Source organism: Motacilla alba, chromosome 8 (genome assembly GCF_015832195.1).
Source record: "Motacilla alba alba isolate MOTALB_02 chromosome 8, Motacilla_alba_V1.0_pri, whole genome shotgun sequence".
Taxonomy (NCBI): domain Eukaryota; kingdom Metazoa; phylum Chordata; class Aves; order Passeriformes; family Motacillidae; genus Motacilla; species Motacilla alba.
Genome location: NC_052023.1, coordinates 12,119,948 through 12,147,457, shown reverse-complemented (window position 1 = coordinate 12,147,457; position 27,510 = coordinate 12,119,948). Strand labels below are relative to the sequence as shown.

The following is a 27,510-nucleotide window of genomic DNA, read 5'->3' as shown; positions in this document are numbered from 1 at the left end:
GGCACCTTTTTTCATAAAACAAGTGTGCCAATTACTTTACCAAGATGTGAGTCCTAAACACAACCTTTTGATCCACAATTATTTTTTTTCCTTATCCATCAGGGAAACCATAATAGGACATTTTGTACCCAATGGTTCTGCTGCTACAGGTGGCAGATGTGACTTGCACACAAGTAGCTGACATTTGTGTATTCAGGGTGACAGCTGAAGCAAATATCAACATTTCATTTTAAATAGAGTGCAAGTTATTTAGTACAAATCACATCACAGAACAACCAGGTACCCATCCTACACAAGTATATGGGGCCCCACAATATATTTTTAGATTCTGCAAAGTCTTAAATCTTCTTTTTAATATATGTATATATGTATATATGTATATATGTATATATGTATATATGTACATGGCAGTAACTTTAAAACTAATGTTTGAATTTTGGGGAGTATGCCATTATGAACCCTATTTGTTTATGCCCTCAAACCAACTTGAGTTTCCAGTAGTGCAAGTGTGGCACATAACCATGTGTGTGCAAGTCACTTTCAAAGTCCATGCACATTCCTGTGTGTTCCTTCTTTGGAAACCACAATAAGCTCCCAAGTAAAAAGTGATCATGTTCCCCAAGGTAGTAAATCAAAAGAAATCTTGGGAAAATGGCTTTGAGAAATGTTGGGTCACCCTTAATCCAGTCAGAATGCTGAGGTTTGAGTTGAGGGTCAAAAGTATTTCACCCATGTTATCAGGTAGAATTGCTGAAGAGATGACAAAGAAAGATGCAGATAGAGGAGGAGCTGGACAGTAGGAAGAGAAAGAGAGAAGAAAAGGATAAAGGGAATAGAGAAGGAAAAAATAAGAATGCAGAGATGTGACATTTCTGAAGACATTTTTCTGCTGTCCTGAAAGTGAGCTATTAAAATCTATCTTTTGATTTGTGCAAAAGCCATACTTTTCCTTAGACTTCACAATTTATTGAAAGTTCAGCTGCAGATAAAAAAATGAAATAGAAACCTACTTTTTTCACCCCAATCAACAGAGTGAAAACATGAAAATAGCCATCTGTGAAAGTGACATCCATGCCACTCTGCTTTTTCTGGGAACATGCTATTAGCTCCCTTCAGGTATTTCTGAGAGCACTGGGAAGGCACCCATTCTCCATCCCATCCTTTGCTGTGACAAGGGAGCTGTATGGTGGATGGAATCTGGCGTTGGGCCACGTCGCTAACTTTTCTTTTGCCTTTGTCATTCATAGCCTTTTTCATTTCTACTTTGTGTGTGCTGCTGCCTTCCACAGTGTGGAGACACGGGGAGGGAACATCTAGTCCTTTGCAATTGGAGTTTTCAATCACTTGCAAGCTACTAATAAGCAGAAGGTATAATGTAGACATCAAGCTGTCTTGACTGGCTGGTGAAGAATCAAAGCGATGTAGCTACAATCCTGTAATTGGCAAGACTGAACATAATAACTGTTCTCCGTACTTTTAATTTAATTGGAATTTCCTTGCCTGCTGCAACAGATGAGGAGTGACAAAGCAAAGAAATAAAATAAAAGGTTATAAATCTATTTTCACACTAGCCTAAGTGGCGTTGGTGATATTATTTTTCTGATCGCAGCTATTATAAAAGCTTCAAAGTTCAGCTCCGGGATTTGTTTTGAATATTTACTGAAAGGCCAGGGCTTTTTACAGACCTGTGGCAAATGCTCTTCTGTTCAAAAAGCTGCTGTTCTTCAACCTTTGCTCAGGAATTGCTGTCTGTGAAGACTGCTCACACAGCCTTGGCAGCCCACTCCTGCTCCCACAGCACATCAAGGAGGAGAGTTTGGGATCCTCACCCCAAAGCTCCACTAAAATTGGATTGCTGAAAGCACTGACAAGCTGTTGTTTGTGTGTGGTCCAACAATTGCATATTTGGTTAAAAAGGCGTAACTACAAAATATAAAGAAACAAAAGCCTACAGCTACTGCGCACACCATTCAAAGCAGGAACTTAAAAGCTGCATTCTTGCAACTGTCACAAACTGTTGGCTGCTCCTGACAATCTCACTGATTTAAAAGGGATACGAAGCTGATTAGTACCTTGCAAGTTCAGGCAATATGCCTTTTAATTTTGTCATCCAGGAGTTGTTTTTTCTTCTGAAAACAGTAAATTAAATAGGCATGATATGGACCCATTCCATATGGACAACTCAACTGCAGAAAGTCTATTTGCATATACTCAATGGGGTGTCTCTATCAGACTTTAAATAGCAGTCCTGGTGCCAGAGATGTGCCAAAATACTTGTATTTCTGCTTTTGTTTTCGATAATCCTCTCTTCTCATTAAAATCTCCGTTACACTTTATATCTTATATAATTACAAAAAGAATTTGCCTGACTGCCCAATAATAACAAAACCATTATTTACTGATCTAAAAGTTTATAAAAAGAAGTGTCATGACAATTTTGAAACATTTGTATCAGTAAATCATATGGAAACCTGATCCTTAGTATTTTCAAAAGCATTCAAATATTACTTTTTTATTGTAAGTTTTGGCAAAGATTGTTGTCAATTGCTGGTGTTTTAGCACTGCATTACATGATGAATGGCTTGTTCAGATGTACATGCCCTCCATGTAGCTGACAAGGCCAAAGAAATCTTTGGTTTGAGGGTGATGGTGTTTTCCAGTTAGACAAACTGGCTTTGTCATTATTTTCACCCCTGCCACTTCATTCAAAGTCTCTCAGTCTTACAGAGTCACACAACAAGGCACTGACAGACACTCACTTGTTTCAAGCAGAGCTTTATAATTTACTGATGTGAGAGGTTATTTAAATGCCAAGAGTAAGAACTTTAGCCTTGTGTCTTTAAATGACAGCATTTAATTATGAGGTATCCTGTGTGTAGCACTACATCATGCTATTTTCCTTCCCTTTTGCCAGATTGGTTCATGTATAGAGTGGTTAGCTCTATAACTATGCATACTGAGATCACAGAAACCATACAAATATGGATAATGCAAAACTCAGCTCCTTGAAGAGAAACATTAGCAGTTTGGGACATTAAATATGGAAATAAACTATTGCCCTAATGCAGAAAATCATAACTTCCTGCTTTAAACTTCCATGCTGGCACCAAGCCATTTAAACACGTAGCTTTCTTGGTGGCTCTCCCTGCAGAGCAGTGGTGGCTGTGCTGGGGAGGGCAAATGCACCTCCAGTCCCACATCTCCTGCCTGTCTGTGCAGGAGTCTGAATGGCTTTTCCATGGCAGCTTCTGAGCTTCAGGCTTAAAGCACAGCATATCAGGTTCAAATCAGAGCATTGGCTCATTGAGGAAAAAAGATGTATGAAAGTGAGGTGGGACTTCAACCTTAAACCCCAGGGAGACCTCGGTCCAAATAAATAGATGGCCCTCAAGTATCCTTCATGTATTTTTTTGCATTCCCTCTATGAATCCATATGCATGCAGTATATCTTTCCATTTTTCAATAATAGCCTTATTTCACATGTATTGTTGCTCCTTTTTGTGCTCCTTTTTGAAAACCACCAATATTCTTGTGCCAAAAGTAGAGTGTGACACTAGTTCCTATATGCTAATAGTGTATTTCCAGCCACTCCAAATCTGTTTTCTGCTTGTCTTTCTTAACCAGTGGCTGAGCAGAGGCTGCCTGTCAATTCAGACAGCTCTTCTCCTCCACTGATCAATTAACCACGTCTCCTTTTTTCACCAATTTCTTTCCAAAACCAAGCATCATACTAAGCATCATAAAACTAAGCTCTTGACTGGAGCTGCCATCCTCTCTCCTCCATTCCCTGCACTGTCTTTCCTTCTGTTCAGTTCTCAGGCTGTTACTTTAAACCCACTCATGTACCACTTCATTTTTCAGATATACCTGTCCAAAAGCTCTTCATGTTTTTCTCCTTTCCAGCACAGCACTTCACAGTCCATTACTTCATTCGCCAGAATTATTTGGTATAGCTCCCAGTTTGCTTTCTCCATTGAGTTATTTGATCTTTATCCTTAGCCAGCCAAATAATGCAAAATAATCCCTCCAGCCAGGGATTTAGTACCCAGCTCTCCTAAACTGATCAATTCATGGATTCCCTTACTGGAATTCATTGGTTTTGCTCTTGGACTATGCCCCACCCAGTTACTGAACTTGTCTACGTAATGGCAATTTATTTAGAAGCACAAAAGACATTTTAGGCAAATGTAATTTAAATGTGAATTTAAAAATAAATTTTAAAAAAGGATACGCCAAGCACTTTAAAGGGCACAGAGTTTAGTTCTTAGATTAACAAGATGGACTGAGTGAGCTTTTACAGTGTCTTTTTAAAGCTGCAACTTAAAGGACAAGTCTGCAGGGTTTGTTTTTTTTTCTTATTCTAACTGAGCTGAGAAAATCTATTTAGTCTAATCTCTGAAAAATGGATTTCAGGTGATTTGCATCATGCCAACCATTTTGTTATGATAGAATTAATATGGTTTTAAAACATGAGCAGTGTAATATTATAGAGCAATAAAAGCGGTGGTATAAAAATATAATCAATTACGATTTATGCATCTAATCCTTAAGTATTATAATTGGCAGGGGTTTTGCCATTGAGATTGTGGGTTTAGTTTTTGCTTCTTTTTATTACATGAAATTTTATTATGAAACTGCTTGTAGTGTGCGGGGCTATTATCAACAAAGCAGCAAGGTGTTATTCTTTACATACTTAATAAAAATTCAATTTCTTACGATATTTGCAGATGTAGATGAGTGCAGCAATGAAGGAAGTGTTGCCTGTGGAGATCATGCAAAATGTGAAAACGTGGATGGAGGGTTTAACTGCTCCTGTAAGGAAGGTTATCAACCATCCACAGGAAAATTGCAGTTTAAGCCAAATGATGGCACTTCCTGCCAAGGTACATGATATTATAAAGGTTTATGTGTTATTATAGAGATACATCTTCTGAGAAACCCACCAGTGCCTATTTATCTTCAGTTAGATTAATCAGCAAGACATGAAAAAGAGGCAAGGCTGTGGCATCTACAATTCCGAAGAATAGAATAATTTTGTAAATGTATTTCTGCTAAACAGTGTGATGAGATCCATCTGAAATAATGGTTACCTCCTCACAGTTGTCAGATCTGTGCTCCTCTCTGTAAATTTGAGCTCTCTCTGCTCCACCTGTGGAAGTCCCATAAAAGGGACCAAATTCTCTACCTGAATAAAACAGCTCATTCCAATCCAATGCTATAATTTTGGCCAAGATAAAGTCTTTGTAATTGAAGTTTGAGAATGGAATGCTGTGGTTTATGTGCATAAATTCAGAATGCTGGTGGTTTGGGGAATGACCTAGACAAGCGCTTATGCAATTAGTGTGTATTGAATATTGATTGAACTGCAGTGTATAATTAGTTTCCCTTTTTATTTTTACAGAAAATCCAAAGGCCAAGTGTGAGTTATTCAAAGACTGTATAGCTGAACATATTAATAGAACTTTAGCCAGAGTAAGTAGCACTAGTTTGTAGATTAATTTCCAAATCCTTTAATTGTTTCTGTTTGAAACTGCTATTTCAATTATAATAGTTCTTAAACAGTTTTTAACAAAGGCTTGAAGCATACAATTGAACTTAAGCATGTTGACAGAAGGCTTTTTAATAATTCCAAATTATTTGAACTGGGTTGTATGTTCTACTCATGATAATAACTTGCTGGGAATCTGCGTGTTCTCTTTCCAGCAAAGTGAGTCATGATGCATGAAAAATTCAGAAGTGTGGTAATCACTCAGCTGTTTCTGTAATTTCTGGAGTTACACACTGCTGCATTTACTGATGTGCAATTATTTTCTTGTTCAGAAGGAAGGCAAGATAGCTTACCAAAGTAATGTCAACAAGTGACTAAATAGAAAAGGGAGCCAGCATCAAACCATGCTGGTTTATTTACTCCTCAAAGGAGAGTGTGTAAAGTGATACAGGATTTATAGAAACAAATACTCTGTGGCTAGAGTATTTTTCACCAGAAAATATTTTTTCACCAGAAACAGGGATTCCTGAAGCCAATTAAAATATATTAATGACTGCATTATCCATTATTCTACAGCTACAGTATTGTCTAATTTTAAAAGGATAAATGAAGCATAAGCATAAATAAATTAAAAGCAATTGTATATGTTTGAATTTGATATTAAGCAATTTGATTCAGTTACTGGATTAAAAAATATATTATTTTAAATAATTTTATTAACCTAGTATTACATATATAAAGTGTTAACATACTTCTTATATTTACCTGCAATGTAATGCATCATATCACATACAATACCTGCTTATCACACTTAGGTGCAAAGGCATGGTAAATGTTACAGCAGAATATTAGAGTGAGATTTTTTAAAAGATCCACTCAAATTAAACTTAAATTAATAATTGAAAATACTTTCTTGTAAATAACTGTCAGATTTTCAGTCTGTTTTTTAGTTCTGTCCAGTTACAGTCAAAGACAAAGCAAGCCCCATATAAATTGTTTAACAGCAGAGTAAAGATCATACAAAATCATATGTTGAGTGTTTTATTAATTGGATTCCAGTATTGTGAAGTAAGAATTCTTCTCTTATTCAGCCATGAGACTTAAATGCAGAAGGTTAATCTTCATCTCACACTCTCCTGCCTATATTTTAAACTAGCTGTTTTATGTAAGTGCATTTAGCAGTTTATAAGCTGAAGAGCTGAAGTACTGAATTCACTCACTACATGCTTTATAATTTGCATTTGAGAAAAAACAACTAAAAAAATACAAATACTTCCCATCTGCTCCCACCTCTTCAGTTAAATTTTAAAGAAAAGTCAATAGATTAATACAGAAGCAGCATAATCATATCATTGATATTTAATTTTTTTTTGCAGAACATTTACTAGTTCACTTTAGATCATCAAGATAAATAAAACTTATCTGCTGTAGGAAAAAAAATGTGTAATGATAGGACACCATTTTTTTGATTGTGGTTGCTTGCGAAGGTTGTACTAGACATGTGTAATATCAATAATTTATAGGCCAACCTGTTGATTGAGTAGGGGCATTTCTGCACATGTGTCTTATAAACTAGTATGTTAATTAACAGAAATTAGTCTATTGGGTTCATTTTCACGTGCAGAAATATGGCTTTAATTGTTTCATTAAGATACGAATTCTGGCATTTTTCAGATCAGTCATTTAAAAACACCTCTGGAGAAGCTGCAAGAAATTAATAAAAATACTTTGGGACCACTTTTACCTGTAGAAGTGATTTCGTATGTTGAAGCACTGTCCTATTCACCATGGAACGCCATGAGTGCCTCTGTCTCTGACAATGAAGCCCTCCACAACACCACCATTAACGTGAGTGGGTCAAGCCTTGGAGTTTGGGGTTTGTCCTTATTCCAAAGGTAGCGTGTGACTCTTCTCAAACACATGCTTTTACTTACAGGTTTTGGTCAACACTGTGAACAATTTTTTACAAAAAGACAAAATTACAGTCTGGGAAGCTCTGCCTGTAGATAACCAAAGGCGGAGCCTGACTAAGCTGCTGCACACTGCAGAGCAGGCGACACTTGTCATGTCACAGAGCTTCAAAAAGACAGCCCAGCTGGATGCTAATGCAAGTGACATAGGTAAGATAAAGAAAATTATTCTAAGGTATACTTTAGATGTGGATTAAACTGAGGAGGTTTTCAGCACAATTATAAAGATTAGAAATGGTGTTATGTGAAAGAAACAGGTGTTAATTTGTATGATTTTTGTAACTAACACCTGGCTTTCAGTGTAGGTATCATAGTTTTCAAAGACTAAAGCTTTGAGTCAAGAACAAAAAAATAACTTGAGAGTCTGCAGAAACTTGTTTTCATATGCTCTTTAAATCTCTCATTATGGCGATATTCACACAGTCTAGATTCATTTTATAAGCACAAAATTATCCTATGCATCTTATGTGTATAAAAAACGCAAGTGGAACAAAATTTGGACTTACTCTCTACAGATTTTTTTTACTCTTTTTGGTTCAGTGTAGGTCTTTTAAATGAACTTTGAATAAGAATTGTACCTAGTGAATTTAATCCTGAGTGGCTTAATCTCAAGAGGAATTTCTCATTTTAAGAGTAATTCCCCAGGAGAAGAATTGGTTAGTCTCAACTGCACCATTTTGTTCACCTACCTTCTCCCTGTGTACTGCTGTCTTCCCACCAATACCTGCTGATTTTGCTGTGGTAATAATAGTCTTACCATTCCTTCCACTGAAAGCAGGGTAAGGCTGACCAGCCACTTTTGCAAATCCTGATAAAGCATGGCTGATTCCTTTGCCAATGGCCACTCTTTCATCTTTATTTTTCTGAATGTCCCCAAACTGTATGTGATCTGATCTCTTATTTTAGATTTAGTACAGTCCTTCAGTGTCTCTCACCAGCTTGCTGTTTTATATGATGACTTGATGAGTAAGATTCCTCCTGTGGTCTCGAGGCAGGTCAAACCACCTGTTCTTCCCTCACCTTTCCAAAAATAAATTAGAGTGATGAAAAAGAAGGGAGGGATTTGTTCCTCAACATAGACTCTAGAATCAGACTCATGTTATTGCAGAGCACCTCTGGGTCTGCAGCAGGTGCAGAGCAGTGCCAGGTGCTGGCTGTAAAGCCCCTGTGCCCCCCTCCCCACACCTCCCTTGCTGGAAAGCAGAGGCTCTAATGACCCCCAAGCTGAGGCCATGAAAGTTCAGGAAGAGAGGATTCGTGTGCAGTCTCCAGTGGAACTGTAGGTATCAGTCACCAAGGTGACAGAAAAAGCTGATAAAGAGAATGGAGAGGAATTCCTATGTTGAAAGGTTAATGATTGTATTCCTTGGTTTTGTTCTAAAATGGTTAACTGAATGAGCCCATTTCCAAATTGGACCTAAACGCTCAAATTTTTTGTTACTGTTTTTCAGCATGAATAAATTTTTCACAGGTCTCATATGTGCCAGACACAACTACTTTAGGATAAGACCTACAACATAACCCCTCTCTCTCCACTGCTTTTTTTGGTGCAAGCTCTTGAACTATAAGCTTTTCAAAACTCCAGCCAAAGAAAACAATTTCTTATGCCCTTACAAACATTTTCTGACAGCTGGTCTATTGAATAGCTCATATTATTTTTGTGTGCTGTGCTATAAGCAATGCACATGGTCTAGCTTAGTGATATTCCTCCGTCAGTCAAGCTTTAGATTTCCTGTGTTTTATTTTGTTTTGCTTTGTCTTGTTCTGTTTTGTTTTTTTAAAAAAAAACCCGATTGACGTCCTTTTTTTCCCATCCTGGGTGATTGAAACCCAGCACCGTAATGAAGCAAGTAAAGAGCTCAATAGTCTCTAATGCAGTTTTTGTCCTAAGGGGTGATGCTTGTTTGTTTGCTTTCTGACAAGACACATCATTAGTTCATGGTGCAATGTGTATTTGGTAGCGTGGATAGATAACCATAAAATATATACTTTTCAAAAGTTGGCTTTTATCAAATGTTATTATTCAGTGGAGAATTTTGTGCTTTCCTTTTTATAATTGTGATTTGTAGCCCCTTTCAGAAATACATTTTTAATAAAGCAATAGCTCTTCCTAAAGTAACCTACATTGTTTTTTCCAGTACCTAATTTAAGGCAAGGTAAATAAGAGACTATATTTTTCATGGAAAGAGTAAAAAGTATGAGAGGAAAATGTATGCATGAAAATAAAAAAAATAGATATTTAAACAAACATGTTATATTAATGACATTTTTCTTGAAATATTTTGCACGAGGATAGAGTCTTAAAATTCACAGTAATTATGCAATCCAGTAGCACACTTACTAACCCAACTCTAAATTATGGCAGGCCATAATGGAGCCGTGATTTGTACAGTATTTTTCTTATTTTACAGCACTCAAGGTTTTCGCTTTTGACTCACACCACATGAAACACATCCACCCTCATGTATATACAGGGGGAGATTACATAAAGATCTCTCCAAAGAAGAGGAAGGAACCTCATCCAAATGGTAAGAAACAAAGGTTGAAGAGTAGGTGGGTTAATAAACACCTTACATAGACTTTTACCCACTAGAAAACAGCCAAATGTGCAGTTTACCAAGACTGAACTTTACCATTGCTAACTACAAAGAAGACAAGGTATTTTTATCACCCTTTCTCCTCTATTGTCTCAAGACTGATATTTCTAACATATCCAGGGGCACAGTGAGTGTCCAATGAGTTTTCACACCGGCCATTGGTACTACAGACCTGAGCTTTATGCATTTCTCAGCCATAGATCTGCTGTATAACTTTGTGCCAGCCTCTTCAACTCTCTGTGCTACTTCTCCTTCAAAATTTGGTGCATTTTTCTATTCAGAGAGAGCTCACTGAGGCAAGAACGTGTAATCTTTAGTACCAAAACCAGCAGGACCCAGATCTGGCTTGTACCTCAGAATGATACAGAAAGGGCTTACAACTACTGTCATCACTAAATATAAATGCATATCACTAAATATAAATACATGTGTTTAAACAGCTCTGGACTTATACCACATAATTTAATAAACATGGAAAATATTTTTTAAATCCTCATCTTCCATCTAATCTGTATCTCGACTCATATCAGTATCTAAAAATGTGGTTTATTGTGGTACCAGAGAGAAAGACTATATTTTTTTAAGATCAGCACTGAATCCAAAAATACCTTTTTTTTTTTTTTTTTTTCCATCCTGGGCCCAATGTAATGGAAGTCAAAGCAAGCCAGGTACTTCAGAAAAGTCCAGTATTTACTTCAGGTCAGGGACATTTTAGTTTATAAGAGTTGACACCACATGTGTAGCCAGTTGCAGAACAGCAGCAAGCATACATCACTCTAGGAAAAATACATATGCATATATCTAATTAGTATTGCCAGTGCAAACACCCATTTTTTTTTCTAATGCCAGTTACATTGTTTTAAATAAAGCTATATTTCATTGTCTCTAAAACATTTTTATAAGTATTCCACAAAGACTCCATCTGTTTTGCATATTTTATGCAATAGCAGCAATAATGTCTATTGTTTATTGTTTCCTTAATGCCTTCAATTTTGTTCTTCCATAAAAACCCACAAACTCCTAACCATGGTGTGTTTGATTGATAGGCACTGTAGCAGTTGTCTTTCTGCGGTACAGCAATATCGGTTCTCTGCTCTCCTCGCCCAAAAACCTCTCCTCCAAAGACCCTTCTGAGCAGAGACAGACAGTCAGCTCAGCAGTTATAGCTGTTGCAATTAGCTCAAATCCACCCACACTCTATGAGCTCGAGAAAATAACATTTACCTTAAAGTATGCCAAGGTAAGGGGTTTTTTTATTATCACCTTCAAGTAAAACAAAACATTAGCTAATCATTTTATGTGATGTAAGCATACTGCAGCATATGATGAACTAAGACAAAATTCTGTTGTTTGCTGATGTGAAGTTACAGTTTATTACTCTAATAAGAATAATCTCAAATATGACATCCTAAGTGCAATATACTAAATATGGTACAGAGGAAAATTGCTATGGGACTAAAACAAGGGCAATAATGCCATCTTTGCTGGGTTGTAGTACAGATAAAATGTAGATGTCTGAACCAGAGAATATCTACAGGATCTTGATTGTTCTATATTTAGGTGTGTTTTCTTTCTGAAAGTTTATCAGACAGTTAAGTATGTACACTAAAAAAAAGGGGAAGTAATTCTTCGAGGTTAATGCAAAAAAAAGGTAACCTGGAATTAGGGGATTTTGGGGCAGAACCCATAGTTTTGAAGTTTTTTTATTTCTGAAATATGAACACATTTATTTAAAACTGAGAGGTTTACTTCCAGCAAATACAGATTTTTGCTGGCTTGAACTGTATGTGAAAAATCACCTTACATGGCACAAAGAATCATCAGAAACATAACAAGAAAGCAACTCTGTAGAGAGGTGAGCAATGGGACAAGGTGCTAACCTTGGTTACACAGCTTTTAAATTTGTTACTTCCCTTCTGAGTTGGAAATCACCTTTATATAAATTTGCATATATTTACAAAGCCTATATTACAGGGGAGACTTAGTATTTGACTAGATTTAGTAAGCACTAACTGTAGTAAATAATACTAATGGTCTTACTCATCTCTGTTGTGTAGCAGGTGATATAGCAGGTGTGATATGACCCTGGCTTTATCCCAGATTGCTTTGTAAAATGCATGAAATAAGTCTCAGTTTTTGAACTGCTCATTTGGAATGGATAAGCAATGTGGCTGTAACCTTGGAGTCTACTCCATGTTCAGCAGGTGCAAGTGTATATATAACAATGTTTTCAATAGGTAAAAATTCCAACATCTTTTCAGGAGCCAGCAGGGTTCAGTAATCTGATTAGACTACATGTTTGGTGGGGTTTTAGCTGTGTGAATAAATTGCTTCCATCCCCAGCCACATTTTAATTGCTTGGAATAGGCCTTGCAGAATGTGTTTTTTGTTTCCCAACCTTCCAATGATAACAAGCATTTTTTAATGAATTGTGCGGTCTAGCGTAAGAAAGGTCTCTTGATGGGAAATATCCTGCCTTTTGCCATCAGCAGAACATCTTGTTTCTGTTCCAGACTGCAGATAAAGACATTAAATGTGCATTTTGGAACTACTCAGACACAATGAATGGCAACTGGGCTACAGAAGGCTGTGAGCTGACACATTCCAACTCCACTCATATCTCATGCAAATGTAATCATCTGACTCATTTTGCTGTTTTGATGTCCTCAGGTGGCTCCGTTGTAAGTGCTATTTTAATTTAGTGTTTTACCTGATGCTTTCTTCTGTTTTCATTCCTTATGTTTTTATTCTAGTGCAACCTGCATACTCACCCCTCTTTAGGTTGTCTCTCAGTTTTGTTCAGCAAACACACAATTTATTGTGCACAAAGCAAACAAAATTCCTCCCATATGTGTTTAAATTTCCTTATGTCCTTTCTGCAGTATTACAGAGCAGTGATGCAGCAAAGTAGCTTGTTCCAAAAACACAGTCTGTTGTGCTTATTTTTGGAGCATTGCATTTCATTTTACATCTCGCTTTAATACTGCTGTGGGATTTATCTGCCATTCATTGGTGGTCAGTAACCATATGGCCCTGAATTTCTGTCTCTCAAAATTTTGCCACCCATTTGTCTAACCTTGGCATCTAAAAATCTGCTTTAAATTCTCTCTGGAGAGTTTGCAGCAGCATAATCAATCTGAAGTTTACGACTATTAAACATGGACACTCGCGACCAGCACAAAATTGGGAGAATGGCCATTCAATTTATGTCCTTCTTATATTAAGAAGCTCCATAGATTTTCAGGGTCTCAGTGGGGATCTGCAGGAGCTCAGGTCCTGCCTCAGGAGGCAGCTTTATAAGGTATCAGAACTGACAGCAAGCAGAATATTAGCATGAATATACTGCATTGAGACAGTTCTCTCACACTGTGAATTTCATGCTGATAGAGGCTGTTTCCTGGTTGCTAAATAGCATCCTAAGTCTTCAGTTCAAATTTAAAACCTTTGCAGGTACCTATATAGTTATTTTGAAAAGAAAGGCTGGGAGGTGAAGAATCTCTCATCCTTTATTTAGTAAAAAAATACTTGGATACATTTTATGGTCAGCTGAATACGATCCTTTTGCTGATGTACAGTCATGTATTTCAGAGTTTCTTTGTTTAAACTGCAAACAGCAAAAGAAATTGTATTCTTACACAGAAAATATTCACGTCCGGTATTGAAGTATCTTGTGTTTCTCTGGAGAAAGTTCACGTTAAATATCTGGAATAGCATTTGCTTGAAGTGATTGTTATTTCAGAGTCTTGTTTTGATCATGTTGCAAATTCAGTAAGACAGTTATTCAGTTTTGCTTATCTAAGTCACTGCTGTGATAAGTCCTTTTATATTAGAAAATATTTGTGTCATATTAATACATGTCCTACTGCCGGTGTACTTGTCATTCACTGAAATGATCTGATTTTGAAAATCTTATTAGGAGATACTGATGTTAATAAAAAGTTTTGTTAAGAAATATCAGAAAATGCAAGAGCAGGAATATATACAGCTTATTACTAATTTCCCCTAGAATTGTATCTGTCTCACAAAAACCCAGTACTTTTTAGATTATCCAAAGTGTACATTTCCAGTGAAACTCTACAAACAGTTTTGATTAATATTTTGTAGAAAAGAAGAAAAGAGCTGTATTATAGAATGAGGTCTTTCTTGAGACGTTACAAAGCTTTTCTTTTAAATACTATATTATAATTTTCCCCCAGGGTGTTACAAATTATAGCATTCTTACAAGAATCACTCAGCTAGGAATAATTATTTCGTTGATTTGCCTCTCCATGTGCATTTTCACCTTCTGGTTCTTCAGTGAAATTCAAAGCACTAGAACGACAATTCACAAAAACCTCTGCTGCAGCCTTTTCCTGGCAGAACTTATTTTTCTGATTGGAATTAATATGAACAATAATAAGGTGGGTAGTTTTCACTTGTGTCTTGATTTTGTATTGCAAAATAAACATACACTATAAGATAAGATCTTCCTTCTACTCCCCGCACTTCCTATCTACAATAGTGACCCTGACTTCCCAGTACAGTAACAGGAAACACAAAATGGTCATTTAAAGAAGCGGGGCCTTCGTCTGAGCTGGTGTGTATTGACTTGGCTCTATGGGTTTCATTTAAAATTTGTCAGCTTTACTGAGACTATGATCTCAATGTGTTTAGCATTTTCACTTCACTGAGGATGCTGTATAAAGCCACGCTGGTGGCCCCCAGGATGACAGTTTACTCTAAAATCAGGCCAGAGCTGCAATCCCAAGCTGTCATCTGAGATATTGAGCTGTTAGCTGGAGGACCACATGTGAGGTCTTGACCTGTCCCTTTTACTTTTCAGAAAGCTAGGGTGCTGATTTTTGCGTCTCAGATTAGTTTTAAGAAATAAAATTGTGCATGAATTATCAAAATATGCTACTATAAGTAGCTGAATAGGATTTAAAATCACTTGAAAAAATATGAGATGCTATCCCTGAGGTAGCACTCCAGTATTGAAGGACTGAAAAATGTCATTTTACAAACACTTTTTATAACAAAAGTTATTTCAGAAATAATTCCTTGTGATGCCTAATTACAATGTTATCAAAACAATAAAAATTAACTTTCTGTAGATCAATCCAATAGACTACTCAGCTATAGCAGTAGGATCAACCTAGTCAAACCATTTATAGTTTTTATGGGAAGACACACACTAATTTAACAAGTTGAATTAGTCTCTTTACTTTACAATTTGCTAGAGAAAACACTAATGAGCAAATGTGCAAATGGGTGTAGGCCAAGTTCTTGTTAACCAGCATTACAGCTGGGCTGAATCCCCACTTTAAGGTCACTCAGTTACTGTGCATGTACGGTTATATTATAATACATGTTGATGAAAGCCTGTTAATAGGATTATGACTCCTGCTTTCTCTGATTGAATTTCTAGCTCTTCTGTTCAATTACTGCTGGACTGCTCCATTATTTCCTTCTAGCTGCTTTTGCATGGATGTGCATTGAGGGTATTCACCTCTACCTTATAGTTGTGGGAGTCATCTACAACAAGGGTTTCTTGCACAAGAATTTCTATGTCTTTGGCTATGTCAGTCCAGCCGTGGTCGTTGGAATCTCTGCTGCACTGGGATACAAGTATTATGGCACCACAGAAGTGTAAGTCACTGTGTCTGTGTCCAAATCATCGTACAGACAGAGACAATAATCAGAAAAGCACGTTTCAAGGCATTTTCTGCTGTTTAATTTTCAGATGTTGGCTCAGCACTAAGAACAACTTTATATGGAGTTTTATAGGACCAGCATGTCTAATAATTCTTGTAAGTATAATTTTAATTTTTATTGTAGTACATAAAGCCAATAATAAAAGGTGTTTAATAATCACCCACCCACTGCCAGCATAGCTGTGAGTGCTAATTATAGGGCAGAATTGACTAATTTAGACCTTTTTATAGTACCACTAAATTATTTATATGCTGTACATCTAAATACTAGTCTGAAAAATGAATGTTTGACAAAAAAAGTTCAATATAATATCAGAGGAGTTTTTTCTTACTCTCTTTTATCCCAACGGTTTGTGAAATTCTGTGAAGAATTTCTGGTTTTTACAGAGAAGCATCTTCGTATGTCACTGGCATCTCAGCATGGCTCAGCAGGAGGTGTTACACAGACACCATCCTAGCAGACAGATAATCTGGTTTTTCAAACGTTGTGTGACTTAATCTCTTATCAGTGATCGGTCATCTTTGTAAGATTAGACTGTCATCTTTGTGGTTTTATCATTCGCATGTACCCTGTCATCATCAAAGCCATTTTAAACTAAATTGCGACGTCAGAGAAAAGAACCTGCTATTTCACATGGGCAGACAAGTCAAGTATTGATAGCCCTATTTCAGCTGGGAAGAGGGCCTTTTTAATTCCTATTGGAAGTGGTTTCAAACCTGCAAATTTGGCAGGTATTACATGTTCAATTCTGAATCGAGATGTTTTTGGTGTCTCAGGAGCATTTCTAAGTGCTACAAAGTTTAAGGAACCATTCTAGCTGTAATGGGGCTTTATTCTGCATGACTGTGTTGACAGTGATAGCTGAGCTAACAGAAGGAGAAGGTGCAATAGTGAGGCCTCACAACACCTACGGTCAAGTCAGTTACAGCTGTGTTGCTTTTTAAGCTACTTGGTATAATGTGAGGATTTGTTAAAAAAAAGAAGTGGAAGATCCTAACATACAACTTGGTAGTGAAACAGTTCTATTTCAAGGCATTATCCATTTCAAAGCTTAATAAAGTAGCAGGTATAATTCTGGTCAAATTTCACGCCAAATTCCCACTGCATATTGGATACAGCTGGAAACAACCTGCCAGATATAGCTGCAAGGTTATGCCTTCCCATCACACCCTTCTGGTGAGCACAGCAGATTTTGAGAGGCAAAGCACCATGACCTCCCTTGGGTCAGTGCTTCTGGGTCAGATAGCCCTGGTATCCAGCAGGTTACTAAGATGGAATAAAATCATGGCAAGAAATCATCTTTTACTAGGAAATTCTTACAATTCTTAGGTTTAAGTTTACAATTTCCTATTTCCTCTTTGGACCTTATCTTTTCTTCCATGGAGGCAGCAGGGCTGGGGTTTTGTTGTTATTTCCCTCATTGCTGTTCCTCATCTGCCTTCAAGTAAAGATTTATGCACAGTGATGTCTCTCTGTAGGGTTAGCACGTGAAAATCGCATTATCAAAATACAAAATGCCCCAGGTGTAGGCATCTGTAACCTTGTTTTCAGCTCCAGCTGAGCTGTGCCCAAAGGGGATCTCAGGTACACAGCACAGAGGCAGAGCAGGTCTGCAGTGGCTTTGCTGTAAATCTGGCTGGCTGCAAAAGCAAATCCTGCAAGCTGGACTCTGAGGCCTGTAGACATTCTTTGAGCACTCCAGATCTTCCAGCAATCCCTGCAAATTAAAAGGAAAAAGGAAGGTGTTAGAAGTTGATCCAGGCCTGTATGCCAGTGCAGCCCTCCTATGGATGGGGAGAGCAGCCAGACAGTTTCTTTTTCTCTCACTCCTTTGCTAAAACCTGTAGCTGAACAGCAAAGAGCCCTGTGGTTGTTCAACTACTTTTTGTGTGTTACAGAAGTATTCTGTGCTAACTTGTTTTCACAGTATTTGCATACTTTCATTTATTGTCTCTTCATAACAATGTGTTCCTAGACCATGGGGGAAAAGGCATCTGCTTTCAGCAAGGTGCTTCAGCGGCTGCAGGGTTTTTTTGAGGGTTTTGACAGCTTGTTTTGATGGAGCAATAGCAAAATGAAGCCTGAACTGCAAGAGGGGTATTTTCTAAGGGTGCAGGGATCTAGGTATTTTGCCCATGCTTTATCCAGGTAGTAAAGGGAAATACGGAAAACCCTATGAAAATAGGCACTGACACTAGAAGATGAAGTTGGTGTCAGATGTCTCCTCCATGGAAAGCACATTGTAGGTAGCAATTCTGTTTCCATTGTCCAGCCCTCCTGTTGAGAACACTGCATGGGCTTCAACATGACAAAGATTAAACTCTTCCCAAAATAGTGCCACTCAGGCAATCCTTTTAATTACAGGAGCCAATCTTTTCCCAATATTTCCATTCTGCCCACAGCTAATTAAAGAGAAAGAATTTTAAAAATATTAATTAAGAACTCGGACAAGAAAATATCACTTTTGTTCTGGGATAACCAGATAGGGCACTGCAACCATCATATTCAAAGCTGAAAAATCTGGCAGATTCAAGTTTACCTTTAATCCTAAACTTCATTTAGTAATAGCATTGAATTAGCAGGTTTTCCAAGATAGTTAGGAGACCATGGGTACCAATTCTCTGGAGGGCTACTCACCACAAAATTCTTGCATAAAAACATGAAAATCATTGTCAGGACAAATGCCCATGTACCCAAATGGGGGTTTCCATTCCTGTGAGTAGGACCCTGGAGATTTGTGGTTTGGATTATACTGTAATATGCTTCTGAGACAGCATGTAAATGATGAACAGAACCACTCCTGTACCAATGGGTGAGCTGTCTCAGGGCACGTTGTTTCAAACATGTCCTTGGGTAATAATGAAGCATAGAGAGCTCAAGTGTTTATCAGGAGTACAAATTAAGTTCTCCTCTGATTGCCTAAGCAGAAACACTACTTCTGAAGGTGTTTGCTTATTAATACTAGGTTCTATTAGAAGTCTTAAGTGCAAAGCAATGGCCTTATTGATCCCATCTAAACATTATTATTATTATTAGATTGGTGACTGTACATGAAAAGAAGTGGGTCAGAAACTCTTTAGATGGACTTAGCAAAGAAAGAGCATTTTAAACCTTTAGAAAACAAGCTGCAAACTGAAGATAATTTCTACAACTTATTCCTTCCTCCTAATATTTGTAATCTTTAGAACCACAACCATTTTAACTAAAACTGTGCAGTAGATTAGATCAAAGCATACAAGTATGGAGAAATTATTTATAACAAGCATTTAAACTTTTTAATAGAAATGTGAGTTTATCTCAAGCTTTAAGGGACAAACATTCACACACATGGCAGCCAAAGACTGATTGAGGCAAAGACAAATATAAACCCCAGAGATAAAAGGTATGAAAATGGGGGAGGAAAAAAACCCGGAGAATAAAAAGAAGCCCTAGAAGACTTTCTTTTCTATTGTAATACACTCTTACAGTAATAATCTCCCTGTAATAAGTGTGTAGAATGGAAATGACTATTTGTCACCAGGGTGCTGTGGCTGCAGTTTTGATTAGCATGTAATATCTGTCAACAACAAACTCCTTCTCATTTTGGAGGATTTCAACATGGCTTTCCCCACCTCTGGCATCATAGCTTTTTGAGTGGGAGTAGACCTATGTAAGGGCTTTATTCTGCACCCCTGGTGGTTTTGGAATATTCATCTTTTAAACTCTATAGACACAGCATAAGTCCTTCCACTTGTACCTATTTTGAGGTTCAGCTATATATTAGTTATCCATTTGGGAGTGGAAATGATGTCTGGAAGGGTTGGCCAAGGGCTATTAACACTGTAGTTATGAAAGTCTATGAGACATTAAAAGGAAAATTTGGAAAAGAATCACTGCTATTCCAAGTACAGCTCTAGCCAACCCTTCTAATATACCTGTCTCCCACAACGTTCTCCCATCAAATCTGTTCAGCTGAGCTTTGTGCAGCAAGTTCAAAGTCACCCATGAAAACATGATTTGTGCCTTTACAGTATTGACAGAGTCATGCAGACTTGACTGTTGTACCTACTGTCACTGTTACAATAAATTGGCACACCTCTGTGAGGAACCAGGACTCAGAAGTGTGACGTGTTGTTACATTAATAGGTACAATTTGCCATTTGACAGTATAAATCTATCACTATCATTGGTTGAGATCACCTCTGTAATAAAAAAATACAGACTTGCTCTTTGAGGTTGGAACATTTCCAAAATTGAACATCATCCAAATAATCCTCTCTGTGGCTTTTATCCAAACATCCCAGTGCTGTGCAGTGAGGAGGTAGCTCCTGCACGCTATTCGTTGTTCTACTCCTCTAATGAGTGTTTTTAGGGACTTTGAAGGTGTCTGGCTTGGCTTCAAGTTCCAGTTTCTTGAAACAATTGGTAATTGTAGTGTTTACAACTATAAAAATGGCTTATACATGAACCCTGCAATTTTCAGAGCATTCTTGTGCGCTTGACTTAGAACGTACAAGCCAAGAATAATTCTTGGGAGTGGTGTCCCCAGAAAATCCAAGCTCTTTTTTAATAAATGTAATGAATAATCAACTGTAAAGTAAAAATATTCTAAGAACTTAAGTGATTGATTAACCATACTGGTTTGAACCTTTCTTGTATAAATGAATGGGTAAATGAATAAAATATACAATTGCAGTTGCAAAATGCAAAAAAGTGACATATGAGCGATGAAAGCAGGCTAGCAGTAGAGTAATGCTTTTCATTAAGGAACTGCCTGCATATTCATTAGAGCTAGTCGATTACTTAAAAAATACATTCATCAGATAATTTATTTGATGAATTTTACCATTATTTGTCAAATAATTTATTCAACAAAAAAAGGTAAAATTAATGGATTAGTGCATTTTTCAAATCTTAATGGACAGCTCTAATACTTATTCAGTTCTGTACATTTAGGTTGATTCAGGATTAGTAATACTGTTGCAATCAATGCAGAAGAATTCCTGGCAAATCCATTACTGTGCTGTTTTCTCATATACTCACAAATTTCATGTACTTAATCTAGACTATCCAAACTGAACATATTTCTTATAAAAAATAAATATTCAAAGAATCTAAAATATTACATTTTCCCAAGCTTCAATAAAGAACATGGTCTGACAGACCATTGTTACCATTTAAAAATAAAAATCAAAAGAAAAAAAAAAAAGCAGTCCCCTGAGGTGAGTCACATCACAGTGTTGTCAAGTCCACTGCCTCTTTGGGCTTCCTCACCTTATTATCCCTGTTCTTCAGTGAAACATTGCACAATCAGTATTCCTGACATTTCTTGATATTCTAAGAATTATTATCAAAAACGTTGCTTGACCTCTGACTTCCACCACAACAAAACATAGCACCATCTCACATTTTTCAGTGAATATTTATGCTCTGAAAAAGTCTATGGGGTTTTTTTTGTGATAAATGCTTCGTTATGTTTCTTAGATAGATGTGAAAGATATACTCTACCATTTACTGTGTGTTTTTCAGAAAATAGCAGTTTTAAACATTTTTTATATCTACTGTTACTTCTCAGTCTGCCTTTTTAGTGGAAATAAATTCCTACTGGGACTAGCAATGCCTTTATTATTCTTTTTTAAAGAGTAATAGTCCTCTTTTCATTAGCCTCTCAGTGGCTTCAGTTAAAGGTGTCTCCATGGCATTTCTTATGCCATTGTGGATAAAGTGGAGAGAATTAATTATATAGTGGCATTAAAGACCGAGTCTGCAACTTTGCTGGAAACAGATTAGTTTAAACCACAGTGCTCTTCAGCAACAATACCTGCTGTGCTAAATAATAACTGAGTCAGAAAATACTTGCCCTGTTCAGTGGACAGGATCAACAGCTTCCATATTGCCAAACCCAATGGATGCAATTTCTCAGCAAGACCAGAGCTTTCACATGAATCAAGGTTTTATCTTCCTTCTCTCTGCCATTAAAGCCCCAATTCTATGGTCCCTGGAAATACTTAGAAAAAAGAGTGTATGTCCATTAGTCATATTAGAGTAATGTAATTAGAAAAACTTCTTGATTTTATGTTCTTACATAGTAACAAATTCATCACAGAAGGCTGAAGGGTCCTTGAAGGATGTTCCAAACAAAAGTGTTTGTTTTTTTAAAAAACAACTTTAGCAGTTCGGTAAGAATAAGCAGATGAAATTCTCCCTTGCAGTCACTAGAAGGACACTAGACTCAAAATTCAAGCTTGTCCTCTGTCACCCAGAGTGAACCAAGCAGACACAGCAGGGGAGGGAGCACAGGTGGATGTCAAGGGAAAGGAGAAGAGCACCTGCATGTGCTAGCTGGCTGCAGATTTCCTGAGAGGTTCCACAACTCAGAGCAGATTAATGTCGCACACATCCTCCTTCGTTCTAGAAAGACATACTGTGCCCACTCTTTTAATGGATCCATGACACAACTGACTGAAATAGGTTGGTTTTGTTGTTTTGTATTTTTAGGAGTTTTTAATTGTTTAGTATCTTCTTGGTGGTTCTGTTATGTGCCTTGTTGTAAGCACAATTACTATAAACATATATGCTTACCCTAAATTGTTCACTGAAAGGACACCATAGGTTTGCTTCAGATAGTTAGCACAGACTGATGTTGTCTTTAGGACATTCTTAGCAATTACATAATGACTTCATCCACATGACATCTCACTTGAATCAGATTTTCTTCCACTATCCTACTGCCCCTTTGATTCATCCCTGATAGGTATTTAGAGAGGTGAACTTAAATTCACAATAGTAATTGTACAGAAATACTGTTCTTGGAAATCTTACTTGGACACTAAAAGAAGTTTTTGTGGTTTTGAATGAATCATGCCATGGTATTTTGTGACCATATCCACAGCAGAATCACAGATAGTTCTGAGAAAACAGAAGGCCAAATCCTCAAGAGGATTTGGCAAATTGTGGAAGGTATCGATAGCTTTCTGACAAATATTCACACCTCCAAAATTGAAAATACAGCTTGTTCTCAGACTTCACATCTCAGTCATGTTCCTGATACTTTCTCCTTCCTGGTGGTTCATCCAGTCACTGAAGCTAGTTGTACTAAAAGATGATGTACAACTGTATCACTCCTCTTTGCTGTGTAAAACTCCTGCTGGGGTCCTGCACGAGGCTCTTGATGCAGCCTAAGAAAGGTTCCCACATATGCAAGGAAACCATAGGGATAGGAGCAATGTGTAGTCTGATTCACCTTGAATCAGTTCATTAAACAGCCTGATTTATGTCACTCCCAACTCACAAGACAATACGTCTTCTCAAAAGCTTCTTGGAAAAGAAGAGTAAACCTGGGAATTATTTACACTGTGAGCAAAACAAACCCCAGTTCTACCACTGGATCTAACTGGAGTAACATTTATGGCTGAGGTCAGGTACAGCTCTGTTGGTTCATCCCTCCTGCCCTTGGCTGCAGAGCTGATGGCAAATAATGTGTTTGGTTTTGCAATCCAATAAGAAATAACATTGAATCCACAAGTCTGCAAAGCTGTTTACCCTGCTGAAAAGCATGGAAACCCCATGTATTTATTTATTTACGTCTTCTTTTAAGTATTCTAAAAATATAAAGGAAACACTTAATTGATTCTAAATCTATAGCTTGAAGTATGTAAAAGAAAACTTTGAAGTATTCATAAATAAAAAGCAATCCTATGTGAACTTTTTTTTTTTCCCCCGAGTCAGGATTTGTAATAAACTCATTTGGCTATGTTTTAACTTTTAAAACTAGTGAAATCATTAAAATCTTAGAAGCATAAAATTCTACCCCTGAATAATTGAAAATATTTCCCAAAAATACAGCCTAAAGGGGGTTCATTAATGTTTTTGTTCCATTTCCAACTCACAGATAAGACTGCTGTTGTATACTTAAAGCTTTCGAGAAGATATATTCACTGGGGATATGGTAATGAGATAAATCAGTCAGGAGACAAACCCTGACTGTTTGACTGCCAGCTTGTGTCCAATTTTATGCAATTAATATAGCATACATTTTCATTTTGAAGCTTAAACGGTTGTATTGTTAATAACTTAATTCCGTTCTCCCCTGACTGAAATAGCGATGACCCACTGAACGCTGTCGTTTTACCCAGCCATTAGCCATCCAGCCAGAAAGACAGAAATGGATTGCTCTCTGTGCCAGAACTCAGACCATCACAAGCTCATTAATTCAAACACTCGTAATGAGGGTCATTGTACAGACTGATACAGATACAGCTGCTCTGAACTTCAGACATTTTTTGAAAGAGCCAAATTCAATATGATATATGTAAAAAATTCAAGTATATGCCTAAGAGAGCAGCAGGAGAAATTTTCTCATTCTTTTTTGTGAGATCTGACATCAGCATATAGATGGTTTCATCAATTATTGAGACAGAGACTAAGAAAGGAAAAGGGAATGATTTGGGGGTTTCATTTTTGAAGTTTGAATGTAAAGTGCTCAGACTGAATCAGAACTAGTATGTCTGAGTCTTTAGAATTAGCTGCCTCTTTCTTATACCTTCTCTTCTTTGTAACACGAGAGCCTTTAAAGGCTGGTATTTGAAATATTTTAATAACTTTTGAAAGGCTGGGGTGTACCTTTTTACACAAGGATATCGTACATGAAATTTATAATTCCTTTTTCATTCTATAAATAATGTGTATTGGAAATAGTCTCAAAACCTCAGCCTCATATTAAACAATTGCAGCAGTGTTTAGAAAACAAAACTGTCTTTAGATAATCCTGGATGAGGAACTGTGGGGGTGAGGGAAATCCAGGTCTTTCTGCTCCAGTGAATATTTAATTATTTATATGGCATGGAATAGATCCAGCAGTAGCAGTAGCAGTGAATAACTACACAGAGCTGGAGAAACCAAGGGTCATAGCCTAGTCTGAATATTAAGTAAAACAGAAAATTGTGCCCCATGTCTCCAGCATCCTGTATAAATGTGCTGTCCACAGGGATCTTCATTGTTCAGGAGTGTCCTTTCTGGTTTTATTCAGAAAAGCTATCCTCATCAGGAAGCGTTTCCTGGTGAAAACACAGTCTAAAACAGTAAATGTCTCTTAGTGCTAATGAACTGACATTTTCCAAGAAAAAAAGTATTGGATGAAAATTTTTGAATGCCCTGTCCTGATCCATTTAATTTCACCACAAGTCCAGGTGCTAACTGAGCTACCGCCATGAAAGACAGACCATTCCCCTCTGAGCTTTCAAGTGCTCTTTGCCTTGCTTTACAAAAGGAAGGGAGGGAAGAAGGAAAAAAGATGTCTTAGTTGTCAAATTTGACAGCTTTCAGCTACCTTGATGGGGCAAAATGATGATAGATCACTTCACTCAGTGTCTTACAATTTAATTGTAACTAATTATGAAAGAAATTACAGCTCTTCAACATGAGTGCAAATATTTTTATTTGCAAGTTTTATTAAATTTTGTGTAGCTCATCCTATTCAGCATTCAACTAACAATAAATACCATTCTACACTGGGAGATTTTCATGAAGTGTGAAGCACTAACATCATATTTACTTGAGGACAGAACACTACAATACTCTTCCAGTATGTAAAATAGGTACATTTCAGAGTGGAATTAAGGACCTATTTTAAATATAGCTGTTGCTAGGCAATGTGCTATTAGCAGAACTCCAGCAGCCTGGAACATTTAGGATTTTAGGACCTACATGTTCTTATATCATTACTTAGTTTCTAAAATACTAGCAATCCACAGAAAAGTTGGTAATTTGCTTAGACAATAGATGAGATTGTTCCTCAGTGCTGTCTGGTGGGGCAGTCCCAGACCTGATAGGAGTGACAGCCAGAGCAGCAGCATCTTGCTCTGTCCATGCCCAGTTTTCCTTCCTTGCAGAAGCACCTGCTCAGGTAGTAGGGAGACAGAGGGAGGGATGCTAATCTGCAAGCAGATTTTCAGAGCTATCCTAGATGTAGATAGAGGTAGGTCAACTTCATACACTGCTTTTCCCATCCTATTCTAAAATACATATGATTGATTGAACTGAGATCCCTGGGCTAATTCCTTTGGCAAAGCCTCCTTATTGTTGACCAGATGATCAGGAGAGCACCAGGAAATTACTTTGAATTCTGAATTGCTTTTTCTCTCCTACAAGAGGACATTATCCAGATCAGTGCTGTGGGTCAGATCTGATCCTAGGAGTTGTACCACTCCAGATTGCTCTGAACTCTTCCTTGTGTGCCTGCTGGGCCAAACCCACCAACATCACAGTTCTGAACACGGGAACTGCAACATGGAGATCCCCAAAACAGCAGCAGGAAACGTTCACTGTCCTGCTCTTTACCACATTATGCATCCATGACACATCTAAGTGCTAAAAACTGCAGCAGTGTCCACTGTTGCCTGTGAATGTCTTGAGTCTGCCATTCTCTGTGGTGTGCAGTGATAAAGCCTTGACAATGCTGGTGGCAATAGGAATTTCACTATTTAACTGGCATTCTTCATATTAGCTTAATGGGGCCAGAATTCACTCCAAAACCCTAAATCCTTCTGACCCTTTTGATATGTGATGTCCCAGACAGAAAGATAACACCGTCCTTCTTTTAAACTTCATCTCAGGTATACAATATAACCCAGCTCCTGCAGGTTTGTGTCTCCTTAGAGACTATCCAGGGTTATAGAGCTGCATAAATATAGTTGCCCATATCTACAGAATCCTGATTTCATGGGAATCTTAATAATTGCTCTTGTTCATTGTCCGTTTCTTACAAATATATTTAAAGTTTTTCATTTGTTCATAAATATACCACAACATTTCTAGAATTTAAGAAGGCTAAAAATACCTTCACAAATATCTTTAGGGAGACTTGATTCCCTGAAGATGCTGTGAGTGGAGGCTTTTTCTGTATCAGTCCTTGACTTTGATTAACCACTTAAAAAAAAAAAAAAAAGGAATAGATTAATTATTAAAATTAGTCTTGTAGTGCACCTGAGCAATGATGACTGAAACATGATTCCCACTGAATTGCAGAGGAGGAAGGGCTGAGGATGCTCAGCACTTCAGAGAATTGCCCTGGTAGGGAGAAAGTCAGAGGTTTTCTTTGTAAAATGATAAGGACTGAGTGCACTGTTTGCCCAACAGCAGTCTGGGGTGGTTTGTTAAATAAATAAAATACCAAAAAATTATTCAGTTCAGGGCTTGGAATCAATGCAATTCCCCTCTAGTCTATTAGCCTTGCCGAGAAGCCCCTCTCAGGACACGCAGCAGTTTCCCTGACTGCTCAGCCATGTAATAGCGCTGCAAACAAAGGCACCAGAACCGCCGTGTCACACTGTAACATCGTAATTCACTTGATAAAACTGCGGCCACGCCACAAACCTCACGCCCTGGGTTTGCCCCATGCTGCAGACGAGCTGTGCTCATTATTCAGGTAACTTGTCCCCAGGCTGGCCCTGTGCAGAGCCTGTCCTGAGCTCGGTGTCACAGCTGCCTGCACATCCTGCTCTGCTCCAGCCTGCTCCCTCTCCGGGGACAGCATGCCTTATGTTTGCCATTTCCTTCTCATTCACCTTGCCTGGCACCTTAAGGCAGTCTTAATTATACTATCATTGAAGGTTTATTCAATAAGATCTTAAGACTGTGGTTTAATTACAAAAATGAAAACACATGATTACCAAAGTAAGTATAAAACAATATTTGGCTGTAAGGAGCAATCAAAAGTTTTTAGATGTTTCAGTGTCTCTCATCCAGAAGCCCCTCTGTCCTAGACAGAAAATTTGGGGATCCA

The 27,510-nt window shown here is 37.5% G+C and overlaps 1 protein-coding gene across 4 annotated transcripts in view; it reads left to right on the top strand.

The window, feature by feature from the left end:
• Nucleotides 1-27,510, top strand: part of ADGRL4 (adhesion G protein-coupled receptor L4) — a 73,895-nt gene that overhangs the window by 39,614 nt on the left and 6,771 nt on the right. For all 4 annotated transcript variants that reach the window (XM_038144151.1, XM_038144152.1, XM_038144153.1 and 1 more), the window contains 10 exons: nucleotides 4,728-4,883; nucleotides 5,402-5,472; nucleotides 7,163-7,336; nucleotides 7,425-7,608; nucleotides 9,870-9,986; nucleotides 11,102-11,295; nucleotides 12,569-12,736; nucleotides 14,252-14,455; nucleotides 15,463-15,683; nucleotides 15,778-15,844. In XM_038144151.1, coding sequence (XP_038000079.1) covers nucleotides 4,728-4,883; nucleotides 5,402-5,472; nucleotides 7,163-7,336; nucleotides 7,425-7,608; nucleotides 9,870-9,986; nucleotides 11,102-11,295; nucleotides 12,569-12,736; nucleotides 14,252-14,455; nucleotides 15,463-15,683; nucleotides 15,778-15,844 — 1,556 coding nt within the window. The remainder of the gene's footprint in view (nucleotides 1-4,727; nucleotides 4,884-5,401; nucleotides 5,473-7,162; nucleotides 7,337-7,424; nucleotides 7,609-9,869; nucleotides 9,987-11,101; nucleotides 11,296-12,568; nucleotides 12,737-14,251; nucleotides 14,456-15,462; nucleotides 15,684-15,777; nucleotides 15,845-27,510) is intronic.